Source organism: Mixophyes fleayi, chromosome 9 (genome assembly GCF_038048845.1).
Source record: "Mixophyes fleayi isolate aMixFle1 chromosome 9, aMixFle1.hap1, whole genome shotgun sequence".
NCBI lineage: Eukaryota > Metazoa > Chordata > Amphibia > Anura > Limnodynastidae > Mixophyes > Mixophyes fleayi.
In genome coordinates this window covers 60,632,238-60,649,640 of record NC_134410.1, presented here as the reverse complement: position 1 = coordinate 60,649,640, position 17,403 = coordinate 60,632,238, and the positions used below count along the sequence as shown (strand labels likewise).

At 40.3% G+C, this 17,403-nt stretch overlaps 1 protein-coding gene across 3 annotated transcripts in view; it reads right to left on the bottom strand.

Annotated features, from left to right (window-relative positions):
* Positions 1–429: 429 nt before the first annotated feature.
* The window catches only part of LOC142100689 (vascular endothelial growth factor receptor kdr-like), a 165,219-nt gene continuing 148,245 nt past the window's right edge, over positions 430–17,403 (bottom strand). For all 3 annotated transcript variants that reach the window (XM_075184407.1, XM_075184409.1, XM_075184408.1), the window contains 2 exons: positions 17,076–17,176; positions 430–5,744 (listed from right to left, as the gene is read on the bottom strand). In XM_075184407.1, the coding sequence (XP_075040508.1) occupies positions 5,543–5,744; positions 17,076–17,176 (303 nt within the window). In that variant the 3' untranslated portion in view covers positions 430–5,542. The remainder of the gene's footprint in view (positions 5,745–17,075; positions 17,177–17,403) is intronic.

Below are 17,403 nucleotides of genomic sequence, written 5' to 3'. Positions count from 1 at the left end.
TTTGAAGTACAAGTCCCACATTTTTGAATATGTTGTTGTTCTTCTCTCTGTACCATGGCTGTCATGAGCACAGTCAGCCTTTCGGGGTCTTATAGGGTTGGAAACAGGGGCGGATCTAGAAAATAGTTTTACCTGGGGCAATTTGGGAGGGGGGGGGGGGATTTAGGCCCTCGCCCCCTTTTTGACACCTAAGGCAAGCAGGGCCTTCTTACCTCTACGTATGTATGTATTACGCAGTATTGTTTTATTACTGTTTCTTCCCAATTGTAAAGCGTTACGGAATCTGCTGGCGCTATATAAATAAATGCTGATGAAAGGATCATCTGCTAAGGCACAGCATGGTACTGATAATATTAATGACACTTTGGTATTTATAGTGTTAAAAGCAATACCAGAAGATTGGTACAAATCAGGACACTAATAGCTGTATAAATATATATTCTTTATTTTCTTTATTTCATTTAGGTTAATACATAAAATACATTTTTACTACTACATATGAAAGCTTACAAAGTTTCAGTGCATACATTCTTTAATCCAAGTGCTTGTAGAAGAACCAATGCCAAACCACAAGCCTCCTGTCACAACAGAGTTTCACATATATCCCACAGTGATTCATATATGAAATCATTTTCTTGTCTATATAGATGTACAAATAATATATATATCACATATATTTCTCTGTTCACCAAGCTGGGACCCTTTTTTTAACAACCTTGTGGAGAGAACTAGTGTTATACTTAAATCTCAGTTACATTGGCGACTTCTAAAACCGTATAGTGATTATCAATCTCATGACTACAACATCTTCATGAAATCTATTTATAGTTTTACAGTTTACATACAGTAAAAAAATATGTCAATTTACATCTGCAAAAAAAGATGCCAAACTTCCGATTTTTCAATAACGATATTCTTAGAAATGATATTCTCTGTAGGTAGGTAGATTTGTCATACTGGCTCTGCAACTGCTATGAGGATCAGAATTGTATTGTAGGACAAACTAGTTACCAAACCCAATCACAGAATACATGTGTGTTAACAATCAATTAAGAATGAGGGGTGACACTTCATAGATTGAAAGCTCATATGAACAGGGTCTTGGGGCTAGATTTACTAAGCTGCGGGTTTGAAAAAGTGGGGATGTTGCCTATAGCAACCAATCAGATTCTAGCTGTCATATTGTAGAAAGCACTAACTAAATGAAAGCTAGAATCTGATTGGTTGCTATAGGCAACATCCCCACTTTTTTAAACCCGCAGCTTAGTAAATCTAGCCCTTGGACTCTTTCAAGTTAGTATTAATATGTTTCTGAAGGTATGTAACCATTGATCCTAACATTCTACAGCACCAAAGCATATGTTGTTCTTCTATAGCCGGGAAACTCCAGTCTACTCTTTTAAGTTATTTGTAGTTCAGTATACAGTCGTGTGTATACAGTTGCAAAATAAAATCGTTACTACATATTAGTACATATTTTAAGCACTCAGTTTAATCAGTTTCTAATGTAACAGTTTAATGTCACTGACCATTAATGTGGTTCTGTAGCTATTTCCACAATAACAATCACAAATAAGACTATTCATAATAGGGAAAATCAGCAGTAAATGTAATAACATATCAATTACTTCAATGTTACTGTTTTAATCAAGCCGATTTAATGGACGTTATTGATTTTGTTAAGGCAGTAATGCTGATAAAGGTGTTTGAAAATACATGAAATTGCTTTGCAGTTTCTTAATGACTGCTTGCAAGGTATATGTACAATGCAATATGTCAATGCATAGATGAGGATTCACAAAATACAAGCAATGCTCAGACCCGTGTCCATGTAGGGGTCTACTTAATAAGCTGACAACTGAATAACTGTATTTGATTTTTGAATATGCAATGTTTTATTGTTGAGTTACTGTATGTACAAAGTCCAATCATGGTTTGCCAAAGCGGCTTATACCAACAACATGAAAATGTGTCCTGCTATTTTCATTCTCCACATCCTTTATCATGTAAGTCATTACAAGGCACTCAAAGGTTTCCCTTATACTCCGGCATTTTAACTTTCCCTTTATAATGCAGACAAAAATCAACTACTCCCTGAGAAGTTACACAAAACAGACAACAATCTTTCAGCCTAATCTTCATTTCCTAAATGTATGTTATGCCATTACTTATAGACAGGATATGTACCAGAGGAATTTTTTAGTTATGTAATGGGAAAGAATGGTGGCAATGCAGTATTATTGGAGACATTCAGTAATTTACTTGTGCAAAATGCATAAGTGTTTGAAATCTAGAATCTCATATGAATGCCAAGGAGATGTTTGAAATGCATTTTTCCTTTGTCCATCAGAATTGTTACATATATGTGTTTAATGTGATCTACATGGAGCCATGAACAGCCTCTTAAAGAGAATTGTAGAAGACAAGATTACATAAAATTTTATTTAAATTCTATAAAGACTTGGGAACTTTTAGGTATTATTCTTACTATAATCCTGATTTGTATTAGAATCATTTGTATTTCAAGTCCAGTTATCCTTTAAAATAGGCTAAGCACAATCTATAAGTTGGGGCCCTCAGAAAACTTACTTAGGTCCCCATATTGTCCGATATGTAATAGACCCTAATGGGAACATCCTATATTGGGGTCCCAGAAAAATAACCCACTGACACTTGGGACCCAGTTGAAATAAACAAACTGTGACTGTGTAACATCCTGGACAATTAAGAATGCGCAATATAGAGAAATAATATTTAAAAAGCATCACATTTTTAATTTACACAATAAATTGGGACATGTCAGCAACCTTGTGTATTCAAATAAAGTGCAAGATACATAACAATTAGGAATGAATGAAGTACTGGACGAAGAATTGGAAAAAGACATCGTATAAACATTGACCCATTTCTTCAATCATATATTTCAATTCAGTGCCCAGAGTTTCTGCTCGGAGTTTATTCCACTGGCTACCAAACAGTCTGAAATCAGGATTACACAATGGAATGAAACAAAGTGATTCTGACATCTTTAAAACAGTTTAACGTTTCACAAAATAATATTATACTTTATGACATTACAGTGGTTAACATTCACAACACATAAGCACATCCTTGTGCAGGGCTGGCGATCCTCTGTGCCTCCAGCATTGTAATTCCCTATACTGACACACAGTTAAGGCAGTTTATTGTAATGTGACTTTGTGTAGTATGTGCTCTTAAGCATAAAATTAAGTTTAATGAAAAGAACAGAATAAGGCTTGCCCTGAAGCCATAGAGGCTTAGCCAGCATTGTTGTTTTCACGTACAGTATAACCAGAAACAAACAAAAAAGGATCTATAGAAGATAGTACATTTTTTGTCATATAGATTTTATACATCATGGGAAGGGGGCAGAGAAAAAAAATTAAATTAGAGACAGTGAAATATTAGTAGATATACATAGCTACTTATAATACTTTAAGGCAGCATATTGTTCTTTCAGATATGGTTATAAAACAAATCAATATAAACAGTAAAGAAGCACCAATAACTCCTGGAGGTCTGAGTGGTCTGGAGAGTAGAGAGATGCTTTCTTATTTGTTACATTGACACAAAACATTTTTGATGGTAACCCAAGACCTAAAAGTACTGGTCTATGTCACACTAACCCATTATCATTAAGGTTACATTAATACTGAGATAACCTTAATCTATAATTTGCTTTATCCCAGCACCAAGACGCCTTTGTTTTTGAAAAATAAGGAGACACGTGGTGAATGAGGAAGCCTCCAGGTCTAACGGAATTAAATGTATGAGCCTAGTCTACAATGTGTATTTTAAAATGATGTTTTCTATCGGAAAATTGTTTTCCTCCACATAATATTATGCCTGTAATCACAAATAATAACCTGTGCATTTGCTTGCCTTATGCCCTTTGAATTCCACACGTTTACCAGAAAGCTGAACACTTATCCATTCCAGAAACCTGCCTAGCTTACTATTAAGAACAGTCCATTTTAATGTGAAAAATCCAGAAACACACAGGAGAGAACTACTAGCAATGGGCCATGTTACGTGCCGCATATAATTCTGTAAGCACACACTATCACAAGCAGGGAGCGAGCGCTACTCCCTGGTAAGCTCTGCAGCCAGGCATACACAAGGGCTTTGTAGATGCTCTTCACCCTGTACTCAGTACTTGCTAGACCAATTTACAAGTGTGTATTTCCTGGTCTGAAACCCCTTCTAACATTGCTACAAGCGATAATCTACTCATTGTTGCCTTACAAAGGAAAACAAATCTGCTTGGCTGTGCACATACAGTGTTAAGCACCAAAATAAAGTCAATAAACAAGTAAATATGAACATTCACCAACCATTACAAGACTGCTACACATAGCTGAAAACTAGCTACATTGTGGAATAGTCATTTTTTTTGAACGACTTAGAGCACTAGAACTGTCAAAGAGTATTTGAGTCTTTTACTATTAATGGATGCATCCTATTGTCCTTTCTCAGACAATTTGTGTAGTTATTATAGGGCCAGTGACACTAATACATTTTATTGGCACAACCTGTATCTGTGGACACAAAGATGGTAATATTGTCACAGAAGCTGTTAATCCAAGGCCAGTTAAATGGTTAAAGCGTTTTCTGTCACCACACACACAGGCTGCAGTGGTCACTGACATTCCATTCAGTAAGACTTCCAATACACTTGGGTTTTGAAAGCACCTTGAGATAATTTTGGGTCCAAACATGCAATGGTTTCAGGGTCTATTGGCTACCGACAACCTCACATGTGTAGCCAGAGGTAGATCTTAGGTTACCGTCACTTGCATTTTAGGAATAGTATGATATCCCTTATACCACAGAAATACAGCAGACTTTCGGCTCAGTCAACACTCATCTATGAACACATTAATGACACTTGGCCATCAAGCTTGTCACAGCAAAATAGAAAACACAAGGAATAACAACAACAACATATATAGATCATAGCCTATGCTTGCAAACATTTCAATGATCTCACAGAACTATTAGTTAATATATTGTGACTCAGTGGCAGAAAAAAGAAACCATGTTTTAATATTGTTTTTCCTTGGAATATATATACGTACTATACTGTAACAGCCTAGCGTTGGTGTGATCAAAATTTTGATTTGATAACTTCAGTTGTCAATGAATCTGCTACAGCTCACCCTACTTCCATAGGGTTCAGTTACAAATTGACTAGAATACAATTACCCATGTGACAAAAATGTGGCCACAGCAATGCAACTGAGTAGAAAGGGACTATGTGGAGATACAAATAGACATATACATTGATATCCGTAAAAGTATTCAGTCTCAGAACAAATTAACAGATGTCTGTTACTCCAGATATTAATATACTCCATATATCAGTGCTTTCTTTTGTCATGTCAAAGCACAACATGAACGATAAGCATTTCTTACGGACTAGTCAGACAGTCGTGGTTCTGTTAAGTGTCTCTTAAATATGGCTGTATTACTTAACAAGCTGTTAGTTGGACCAGCAATAAATAGGTCTTTGTCACTCTTGCTACACTGGAGGAGTTGAATAATGAATGACAGAATTATAATCTGGAGGTGGGCTGTGACACTCCAGGTTTAGATCCATGGGCAAAAGGACAAGATCTTCAAGTGTGAGGTCTTCTTCAATTTGGGTAGATGGCTGGTACTTCACACAATTTTTCTCATTCTCTCCCAACACAGACTCCTTACTTTTGCTCACCGCTTTCATTCTATGGAAAGAAAAAGAAAGTTATAAGACAATCAACAAAGCAATACAGTTTGCATGTGTGTGGAGGGTGTCCTTGCCAATGGGGCCTCGTATCTTGGAAGAGTGGTCTGTGATCGGCTCCTCAGATAGAGTTCCGCTATTATATTGCCACTGGATTCTATCTGAGGAAGCTCACTCCAACTCCCGAAACCTAATTGGGGGAGGGTTCAGCAATGCTGGACCACCCTCCCAAGGGCCTCCAAATGGCGCTTAACTGCACATAATAACTAGAACAAAGCAGGGGGCTAGGCAGGGTGGCCGCAATGCCAGGCGCCATTCACCTCCGGAGCATGTAGTGGTTGCAACCCCTGTAGTACAGAACAGAAGTTCCACCACTTCTAAATAAAACCCTGCACAGCCACAGGAGTAAGGGAAGTGGACATTTCAGGAAAAGGGCATTTAGATGAAAAGTTTTCATTTTTATGTTTGCTGAAACTTTAAATCAGTGATGGCCAACAGGTATCCTTCTGGGCCTTGACCCCACTCTTTGCCCCAACTTTCGCATCACGTGACCTCTTCACGTAGCACATCTGAGATAAGAGGACGAGGAACGTGCAGTCTGTACCATATGGTCTTTCTCCTTCCACTGGGTGAAAGAGCTGCTTGATTCCTGCTTACTTTAGTTAAGCCATTGTTAGGCATCAGGGTGCTACAAAGGTGTTGTCTACACATTTGCAGATTGGTGCCTCTTTCTTTGATAAAATATCTTGTTTTATCTTATTACTGACATCAAATGTAATGTGTGGTGGCTCTTTTGAAGGTTAGATAGTGGCCCTTGAAGTGCATCAGTTTACCTATCACTGCCTTAAAGCAATCTTTTTGTTGACCTTGTTTATTTTTATAAATGGTAAACATGAACACTACAACAAACCATTCACTTAAAAAAAAATAAAAAAATTACACTAAATTTAAATGTTTATTATCCACGTTATGTTGTGTGGCTGAAAGGGCACTTTGCCACGGATTGTTAAGAGATTGATGGTCTTTCAGAGTATTTCAGAGTCTGCAGGCTCATGCTGCAGGCAGGGTTAATCCCTTGCACTCATAACACAGGACACGGGTACACAGATGGGTTTCATTAATTCCTTGTTGTAGTTAGTGCTGGACTGGAAGCATAAATAGGTGTTTTTGTGTTGTGGGCGAGATGACCGACGCTAAACTAGTTTATAGGTAACATAAATCCTTTAATTTACAAAAGTCCTCCATTAGAAATTAATTTAGAAATCAGAGTAGTTCTGGGACCCCTTTTCCATATGTTTTGTGGCTAGTGCTCACAGGTAGGTTTGAGGTGCACGGGCTTCTGGTGGTACCACAAATATATACAATAATCACATAAACCTTTGGCTGCTGCATGCATTTCTTCTTTGAGATCAGTTTGTAATAGGGTGAAACATATCTTTCTTTGCATTCATATTACTGTTCAAGGATGGTAGAGACTTTTGCGCTTCATCTGATTAAAATGCATGCTTAGCAGGGGTTGTGTTACCTTTGTTAGAACTGATGCAATGTGTGAATAGAACTGTTATATTACTGGATTTGTCCCAGGGCCAATAGCTGTGGTGGCCCCTGCCAATAAAACCTCATTGTTAAAATGAAGTCTAAGCCTGCACAGGTCAGACAAAGACTTTTCCCCGCATTACCCCCTCATCTCCAGTGTGTGCCCGACATGCCCCTCTTCCCCCCAGCTTGTCCCCCCATATGCCTTCCTTCTCACCTATTATCTGCATACCAAGTTACTAGAATAGTCATATGACATGATGATGGCACAGTGACATCAGAACATCATTAGCGCAAAGGAGAACTACCCGCTATTGTAGCAGGGCTAGACGGCAGAGGAAGGGCAAAACCGCTCTGATTCGGCCGCCTGAGTGATGAAAAGCCCAGATTCTTAATGTACTGAGATAATGTTTTAAGCCAGTGTTGGCTAACCTGTAACACTCCAGGTGTTGTGAAACTACAAGTCCCAGCATGCTTTGCCAATATATAGCAGCTTATTGCTGGAAGGGTATGCTGGGACTTGTAGTTTCACAACACCTGGAGTGTCACAGGTTAGCCAACACTGTTTTAAGCAGTAAGATATGGAGATTCTAGCCTGATGTCTTAGGTAAGAATGCTGTCTTTTATACTGGACAGATTACACATTTTCACTAGAAGCTGGTAAGTACGCTTTAAAATGTGCAGATGACTGCCAATGGTCTAGGTTAATAACATTCAGGTATTAGAGTTGTGAAGAGAGAAGTAGACAGGCAGCCAAGTATAAGATGGGTGTGTGACACATTGTGACATAATAGACATAATATTTAATTAGAGAACACTGACCACACAGTAGTGGCGTGTGAACATCTGCTAACTGTAGTCAAGTGTATTTGTCTTGGATATTGAATCCAAGTCTGAAATGTGGTGAAATGATTCCATTTATGTTCTACCTATTATATATCGTTTAGAACAGAGATGTGAAACTGTTTTGGAGCCACAAAAGACCATCTCCTTCTTCTCCCTCAGCTTCTGCTTGATCTACAGTTACCCTTCCAAACTCATATACTTTTTATCAGAAAGTGGGATTGAAAAGGTGATAAATATTAACTAGATTACAGACGGAAAAATATAAAACTATAGCTATTGTGACATGAAACTGTAATAAACTTTTTTAAAATGTAATTTTGACCTAAACTTTCTCCATCTCCCAAATGTTACAACAGTGATGACATCCTGGAAGAATCCCGGTCTGCACTGCAACACTTCTTGACCAGACTTTAACAACTGGGGGAACAAGGGGAGCCTCAAACAGCACTGTTCCAGTTTCTAATATAAGTGCTGACTGGACAATGTGTTAGGAGATGACACAGTGTATTTGGAACTGCTCCAGTTTGTCAACATGACTTAGGACTCCCACGCTTATTCTGGTTGAAGAGCTGTAGTAATCAAACCAAAAATAAATTTTAGGAGGAGTCAGCCTTTAAGGTTTCTATGACAACGGGTGCATTGACCTGTAGCCCTCTTTACACCTAATGTGGCCACCAAATATATTTGGTCCACAATTATATGAATTTAACAAGTCCAGCAAATTCCGTAGCATTTTACAATTGGGATATAGTACGACAAGTACGAAAACTGACAACCCTGACCACACAATTCCACAGAAGACGTCAATTTAACAAGAACTCTTACTTTGTGAGTCTTATCCTGTGGGAATGATGCCATTGCACTAGATCAACTAAATCTAAATGCTGCCGGTTATTTAATCTCAGCAGCCACGTAGAGAATTGCTGACGCCCAGCTTGTATCAATATGTTTTGGCACTCAGGCAGAGGACTTTGCCAGTTTTAAATGGAGCAAAGTACATTTGTATAAAGTTATGTATGCAATGATATGATAACCGGAGCATACAATAGTAAGAGAAATGGTGGATTACTTGGTATTTTAATGGAAGTCTTACTAAATCATGTTACTATTTAATACATTACACATTTCTGGGCCTTAAATTGTCAAATGATTTGGTACTAAATAAATAAAGTGAAACAACCCAAATCATACTTGCCTTCTTTTTGTTTTGGGTTCTGAGAGGTCTAGGGGAGAGGTGGGCGTGTGGGGTCGGGGCTCGGAAAATCACGTCACTAAGCCCCGCCCCCTATGCAGTCATGGCCATTTTGCCCTATACCAGCAGGGGGCGGGGCTGAGATGACGCGTGACCTGTGTCACAAACCCCCGCCCCCTGACTGTAATTTACCAATCTGTTCGGGATCCGGGAGGTTGCTCTGCTCTCCCGGGAGTCTGGGAGGATTCCCAGAAATTGGGGAGTTTCTGGGACAATCCGGGAGAGTAGGCATCTATGACCAAAGTGTTTAAATTAAGTGAATCTGTCCAGCATGCTGTCTGGTCAGTCCTTGGGAGCAAAACTTTTCCATTGTACATCAGCTTGGGGAAAGCTAGATATTTGTAAGTGGCTTTCTAGGTAATGCAGATTAATGTGCTCATACAGTAGGGATGTCACAGAAATCATTAACAACATACTATGCTCATCAGGATGGCCATTGCCTTGATCTTGTTTTCGCTAGACTATGCTCACTTTCTGACTTTCTTAACACACCCTTCCCTCTCTCGGATCATCACTTTATCAGCTACACGCTCACCCCCAGTGCTCTAACCTCTCTACTGTCTAACTCTACCAAGCCTCCTCATACCCGCAGAAATCTTAATTCTATTAATATTCAACAATTTTCCACCTCTCTCCAACACCTTCTCTCCCCTATCTCTACATTCTCATCCCCTGAGATGGCAGTACCTCATTTTCACCAAACCTTAGCAACAGCCATTGATCAAGTGGCTCCAGCGACACTACATACTACACGTCGACTTCGATGTCAGCCGTGGCACACTACAGCAAAGCAAAATCTTCAAAAACTTTCCCGTAAAGCAGAAAGTCACTGGCGTAAAACTCGCACCTCTAATGACTTCTTCATATATACTTCTATCTACCGCTCCTCGAAATGCTCTGGACACTGCAAAACAAACATACTTCCAATCTCTTATCTATGCTCAAACTTCCAACCCCAAACGCCTTTTTAAGACATTTAAAGCTCTTCTCAATCCTCCCACCCCAAACCCTCCGTCCACTATCAGTGCCCAGGATCTTGCTTCCTATTTCAAGGACAAGATTGATAAGATCAGACTAGAATTGGTATCCTCTTCCTTGACAAGCAATTGGTTCAATTCCTTCCCACCAACCTCTGACATACTCTCTTCATTTGCCCCCACAATGAAGAGGAAATTTCTACTCTCTTCTTATCCTCCTACTCTACCTGCTGTCCTCTTGTTCCTATCCCCTCGCAAATTGGTAGATCTCTGTCTCCTGTGCTCATCTCACCTCTAACTTAAATCTGTAATCTCTCGCTCTCTACTGGCATCTTTCCGTCACTATACAAGCATGCAGTGATTACTCCTATACTAAAAAAACAAGATTCGGACCCAAACTCTCTATCAAATTACCATCCCATCTCTCAGCTGCCGTGCCCCGCCAAGCTTCTAGAGAGAGAGACTTGCCTACACTCGCCTCACACACTTCCTTTCCGCAAACAACCTGTTGGATCCTCTTCAGTCTGGCTTTCATTCTCAACACTCCACTCGCCAACTCAAACCTAATCTTTCTAAAACAGAGTTAATAATATTCCCACCCACCAACAAGAGCATACCTGACATTTCTATATCTGTTGATAACATGACCATAAATCCCACCCCACAAGCTCGCTGCCTAGGTGTAATCCTTGACTCACATCTATCCTTTGTTCCCCACATTGACTCTATATCTAAATCGTGTTACATACATCTCAAAAACATTTCCAGAATTCGCACATATCTCACACTAGACACTGCAAAAACCTTAATTTGTGCACTTATCATCTCCCACATTGACTATTGCAATTCCCTCCTTACTGGCCTTCCCAAAAACAGACTCAAACCCCTACAATCTATTTTGCACGCTGCGGCAAGATTGATTTTCCTTGCCAATGGTTATTCCTCTCTTGAATCACTCTGTATGTCTCTACACTGGTTGCCTGTTTTCTACCGAATGCAATATAAAATACTCTTACTAACCTACAAGGCCATCAACAAAGCTGCACCAACATACATCTCCTCTCTTGTCACAAAATATCTGCCAACTCGGCAACTCCGTTCTGCACAAGATCTGCGTCTCTCATCCACACTCATTGCATCCTCCCATTCCCGGTTACAGGACTTTTTCCGGGCTGCACCCACTCTATGGAATTCTCTCCATCGCACAATAAGACTTTCCTCTAGTCTACAAGCTTTCAAGTGTTCTCTGAAAACCCAGCTCTTCAGACAAGCTTATAATATTCCTCAATCACCCTCTTCAGCTCACTACACTACCCTATTACCACCTGTTATACAATTACCCCTTGACCAACATTGTTGTGTGACAGGATCATTTAGTTTATGAGTCACTTTTACCTTTGCAGTCTGGCTGGGCCGACTGCAAATGTAGTCTTAAGCTCATGTGTCAATCTCCCATTGTCCAATAGATTATAAGCTTGTGAGCAGGGCCTTCTCACCTCTTTGTCTGTTTTACTCAGTGTGTTTATTAGTTTACTATGTTTGTCCCCAATTGTAAAGCGCTACGGAATATGTTGGCGCTATATAAATAAATAATGATGATGATGCTTTTCCATTTGTGTCTTGTTGCCCTGATTCAGCACAGCTTTAGACACTGTGGGCCTGATTCAGAGTTGAACGCAATACTGGAGTAACCTACTCTTATAAAAGGGGCACACGAGCATATGCTCCTGGTTTACGATACGTCATCATAATCAGCGTAGTTTAAAACATACACCTCTTATCCAGCATATATGCATGTTTCTGCAGGTCTGTATGAGCTACATTTTATGAACAAGTCTTTATCGTTTGCACGCTCCGTCCCTTCCCCTGTCCCACCTCTCCAGGTGCAGGCAGGCATAAGTGGCAGAAACACACAAGCATGCTTAGGAACGCATGCATGCGCCCAATGTCCAGGAATGCGTACACCGATTTCATGCAACATTCGCTACCCAAACTGGTATATGCCCCCCCCCCCCCTGCATCAGCTCTTCTGAGATTTGTGGTATGTCTATATCTGCTTTGTGATGAAGATGTAAGGAAACAAAGTTTTTTAAACAAGCTGATTGTACTATAGTTGGTGCATTTGTACATTAATCATCCTTATTGTGGTGGTGGGGCATGGTGACACTGTGGTGGTGGGGCATGGTGACACTGTGGTGGTGGGGCATGGTGACAGACTGTGGTGGTGGGGCATGGTGACACACTGTGGTGGTGGGGCATGGTGACACTGTGGTGGTGGGGCATGGTGACACACTGTGGTGGTAGAGCATGGTGACAGACTGGTAGTGGGGCATGGTGACACACTGTGGTGGTGGGGCATGGTGACACTGTGGTGGTGGGGCATGGTGACACTGTGATGGTGGGGCTTGGTGACAGACTGGTGGTGGGGCATAGTGACACACTTTGGTGGTGGGGCATGGTGACAGATCTTGGTAGTGGGGGTTGGTGACAGATCTTGGTAGTGGGGGTTGGTGACAGACTGGTGGTGGGGCATGGTGACAGACTGTGGTGGTGGGGCATGGTGACCCTGTGGTGGTGGGGCATGGTGACAGACTGTGGTGGTGGGGTATGGTGACAGACTGTGGTGGTGGGGCATGGTGACAGACTGTGGTGGTGGTGGGGCATGGTGACACTGTGGTAGTGGGGCATGGTGACAGACTGTGGTGGTGGGGCATGGTGACAGACTGTAGTGGTGGGGCATGGTGACAGACTGTAGTGGTGGGGCATGGTGACAGACTGTAGTGGTGGGGCATGGTGACAGACTGTGGTAGTGGGGCATGGTGACAGACTGTGGAGATTCACAAGAGTCTCAAAATGGGATTTGCATGTACTTATGAGACATGTATGAGCAATCGCACCGCGTATAGTGCTGTATGTGTGCTTATTATTGCTAATATGCCCATGTGTACTGTACGGTCCACTTGTGTGATATCCAGTGTTTTCACTATTAAAACCCGTAAAAAAAAATGGAAAATCTGGGAAAAACAGGAGGGAAAAACCTGTAAGTGGAAACTTTGGTGACCGCACGACATGCTGGGAATGCTAGTCTTACCTTTGAAAGCCCAAGGCAGTGATCTCAAACTTTCTCAGTTCGAGGTACCCTTAGGGTCTCAATCATTTTTTCAAGGCACCCCTAAGCCAAAATAATTACAGTGAAGTTACCCACCATGCTTACCACTGGTCCTGGCCTAGGCACCCCTATTTGATCACCGTGGCTTCCGGGCACATAGTTTGGGAATCAATGAGCCATGGAATTAACACAAGATTTACAGAATATCCATTTGGTGAACTGTATATTCTATGTCTGCAGAAGAGTTAAATATATCTATTGATTGTTTACAGTATTGATACAGACACTCTTGCCTAGGTTAACCGTAGGAGCATATGTATCAACAAGTTAACCCGTGCATGATACTCCTGCATTCTAGTCAAATCAAGCTACTTAAGGTGTTAAAAAGGTTCTTGTCATGCATTTGGGCCATAGCCCAGGCCTCCTCAGGGGAAGAGCGTTACTTCCCGATGTAAGCGCCCTTTTTTAACGTGGTTTTGTCCACATGTCACCACCTCATCATTCTTCTCCATCACCTCATCCTTCATTTTCATCGCCACATCTATCCAGATGTCTATCCAGACACAGGGATCTCTCTCAGCGGTCCTGAGTATCACACTCCTCTCACTCTGTCACCCCCGGCAACCACCAACCACTCCCAACTGTCACCCCCGGCAACCACCAACCACTCCCCACTGTCACTTCTCCTTCAAGAAATATATATATATTTTTTTAAAATCTTTATAAACACTTTTAACAATTAAAAAATTCAATTAACAAATTAAAAACATCTTAGTTTACCAAATTTCAGCCCTTTCTGAATTTTTTTTTCCAGACACACTAAGAATTTAGTAGGTCAGTGTATAACTCCGCCCAGCAGGTGGCGCTGCAGCTTGGTTTTATTTTTTCCACACAGACAGACCAACACACGCCACTAGACATTTATATTATAGATTGGCACAAAGGAGTTGACATTGGTGAAAGTAATGTACGAAGAGGTTGTGAGTATTTACTCCTTTTTCAACATTCACTATTGATAGATAAAAATTTCAATTTTGGGCTGTATATGTATTAGAAAGGACCTGCCACCAAAATTTCATATTGTATGTTTTAAAATTACACTTAAATTTTTCTCTACTGTTTTTTAGGCAGGATATATATGTTTCTGCACTATTTTTTCCACTAATTAGCTGATCATATTAAAGCTTCACTACCATCTACTGAAAACTTTTACTAACGCGCACACCCCTCATTTTCCCCAGGGCTCTCCTTTCTCCAGCCAAAAAATGGGGTGTATGTGAGCGAGTAGACCAATCACAAACTGCAGACAAAATTGTGGCTTGTGATTGGTCCTCTCTCATCATAACCCACTCCCCTATATTAAAGTTACATACATAACTGATTGGTTTCTAATACATAATCTGCATTTTAATAGCCCTTGGAAAAATATCTGCATAGAGCAACTCCTAGATCTCCTACTAGGGGGAGGAGCAGGTTAGTAACATTTTGAAGTAGGTGGTAGTACAGTTATAAAATACTCATAACACTAACATGATTAAACATTACTTATCCAAGTTATTTACCAAAATAATACTGTGCAGAGCCTACTATGTAATGCTATAAATCTGATATTAGATTTTCAGACACACTGAAAACTAAACTCCGCAGATGACATGTAAGTGCTGTCCTTTCAGTTTGGGGGACTTTCGAATGCTTGTAACATTTGAATACATAAAAATGTAAGATAATAAACTATTGTGACACCTCTATTTGTCATCCTTTAAACTGGCTAACTCCACAGAATTCTGACATGGAGCAATGGTAAATTTGTTGGACATTTCTGCATAAATTTGGGGTTTTGGGTTCATTTTAGTTGGCTCCCACATCCTCTAAGCTGACGTTAGTTTGCCAGCGCAGAAACAAATACCCCACAAGTCATAAGAGCAGCGGGATCTGGCAGGAGAATGACAAACAAAACAGTCCATGTTTGAAAACGCAAAGTAATGAGCCACAAGTAGCTTTACTGACAAGCAGGGTAACTGTCTGAAATGTCTCCAGTGTAAATGTCTCTGATCTACCCTCATAATGCGTAACTCCTGAGTGATCTTATCTCAGCTCTTTGTTGTAGAATTTGGACCCAGTGTGAATACATTTATTTTAGCTTACTGCTTTTTAAACATCCATAGCCCACAATTTATTAAATCCAGTTAATGGTTGCAGTATCGCATCCTGAGAATGATAAGGGGCACAGTGGTTAGCATTGCTGTCCTACAGCGTTGGGGTCACAAGTTTGACTCAGACCTATGCGCTATCTGTATGTAGTTTGTGTATGTGTGTGTTGCTAATATAGATTAAATATTGCTAAATATTTAGTGTACAATCACTCCTATGCAGGTTAAAGAGACTTACTGAGCCAGCTGCTGTCTTTTTATCTTAGTTTATGTCTGCTGCAGTAGTTTATAGTAGAGGGTAAAGGTTGGAGATTCCATATATATGAATACATGCCTGACTGTAACATGCAGATGTGCCACAAAAAGGCCAACACCAAAAAGTAAAGTCTTGTTTTAAGTAGGAAAAAAGGCCAAATGACATCAAAGTGTAAATTATATGGATTCTCTACAAGTCCCAAATGTATAAAAATAAAAGCTTTACATGCTTGTGTCAAATGAAATATAACAGCCACATCACTGACAAAAGTTATGTTATATGAGAAAAAGGATACATTATTTTATAAGTTAAATTGATACAGTAGTATTACTGTGGGGTGATAGTTTTACTTGTCTTGGTCATACACAGACAGTGCATGCACTGTTCCATTAGTCCCTAAAGTGCTGCAGCAGGTGAATAGACATGCCCACACAGTCCCATAAATCTATACAGTATTGCACAAATAAACAAATGTTGTTCCATATAGGTAATACAACCTACTCTCTGGTTTTCAGTGTTTTTGTAAAAATATTGGCTTTACAGATGTGGGAGGAACTTTGTCTGCCTGTAATGGAGTAGGGAGGTAATATTACACTTGAATTTTACCTGCATGGTTTCTATCTGAAAATGTGATTATTGGGGTGTAGTGGTTATTTTGTTTATTGATTTGCATTCTGCAGCTTTTTCTATCCACACTGCTTTATGTTTGTGGCTTCCTCCTGCAGTTAATTTTGTTGGAGACTTTATTTCATCAATTTGCCTGGAATATTTCTCAGCTCTGCTCTGTGGATTTAATACAATTATTTGCACACTGTAATGTTTCAATTCTTTACAATGCTGCACATTATTGTGATAGCTATTTAGTATATGAGAAATCACCACAAGTATGGGATCTGACCACCAGTTGGTGTATGTGCCAAGTTACCAATGTCATAATCTATAATCAATGTTATCATCTATAAACAGGGGCAGGCTGGACTGGGGGGCAGGGGGGCATCTGCCCGCCGGGCTGGTCCCATATGGGCTACCTTGGGCTGGGTCGCTGGGCCATCTGCATCCTTTTTCCTTTAAAATATTACTAAATGGCTGCTGAGCCAAGTCTTGCAACTTTTGTCAGCAATTTGTAAGTAAAACACATGTATTTTGTTTCTTTGTGATACATCCAATAAAAACACAGTAATATTAATCACCATCCAGTTCACTTACGCATGAGCAATTATCCCAAATGGCCATGACCGAGTCTCTTGGCGCTTCAGATTCTTCATTTCCACTGAGGACAGGACCATCCCACTGTCAGACTCACCCTCCTGTAACAGAAAAATATGCTGTGTTAGTTATTACTCCACCTCAGGTTAAAGCAGCCAGCGGCTCACTCAGCAGTTGCAGCACATCAAGTCCCAGTAAGCTGTCAGTGATCTATTGCTACTGAGAGGCAGGAAAGAAATGTGTTGCCCTAATAAGACCAGCCCCAGAAAAGCAAGTCCTGGTTAAGTCATTAGGCTTCCACAGAAACCTTAATGTGGAACAAGGACTT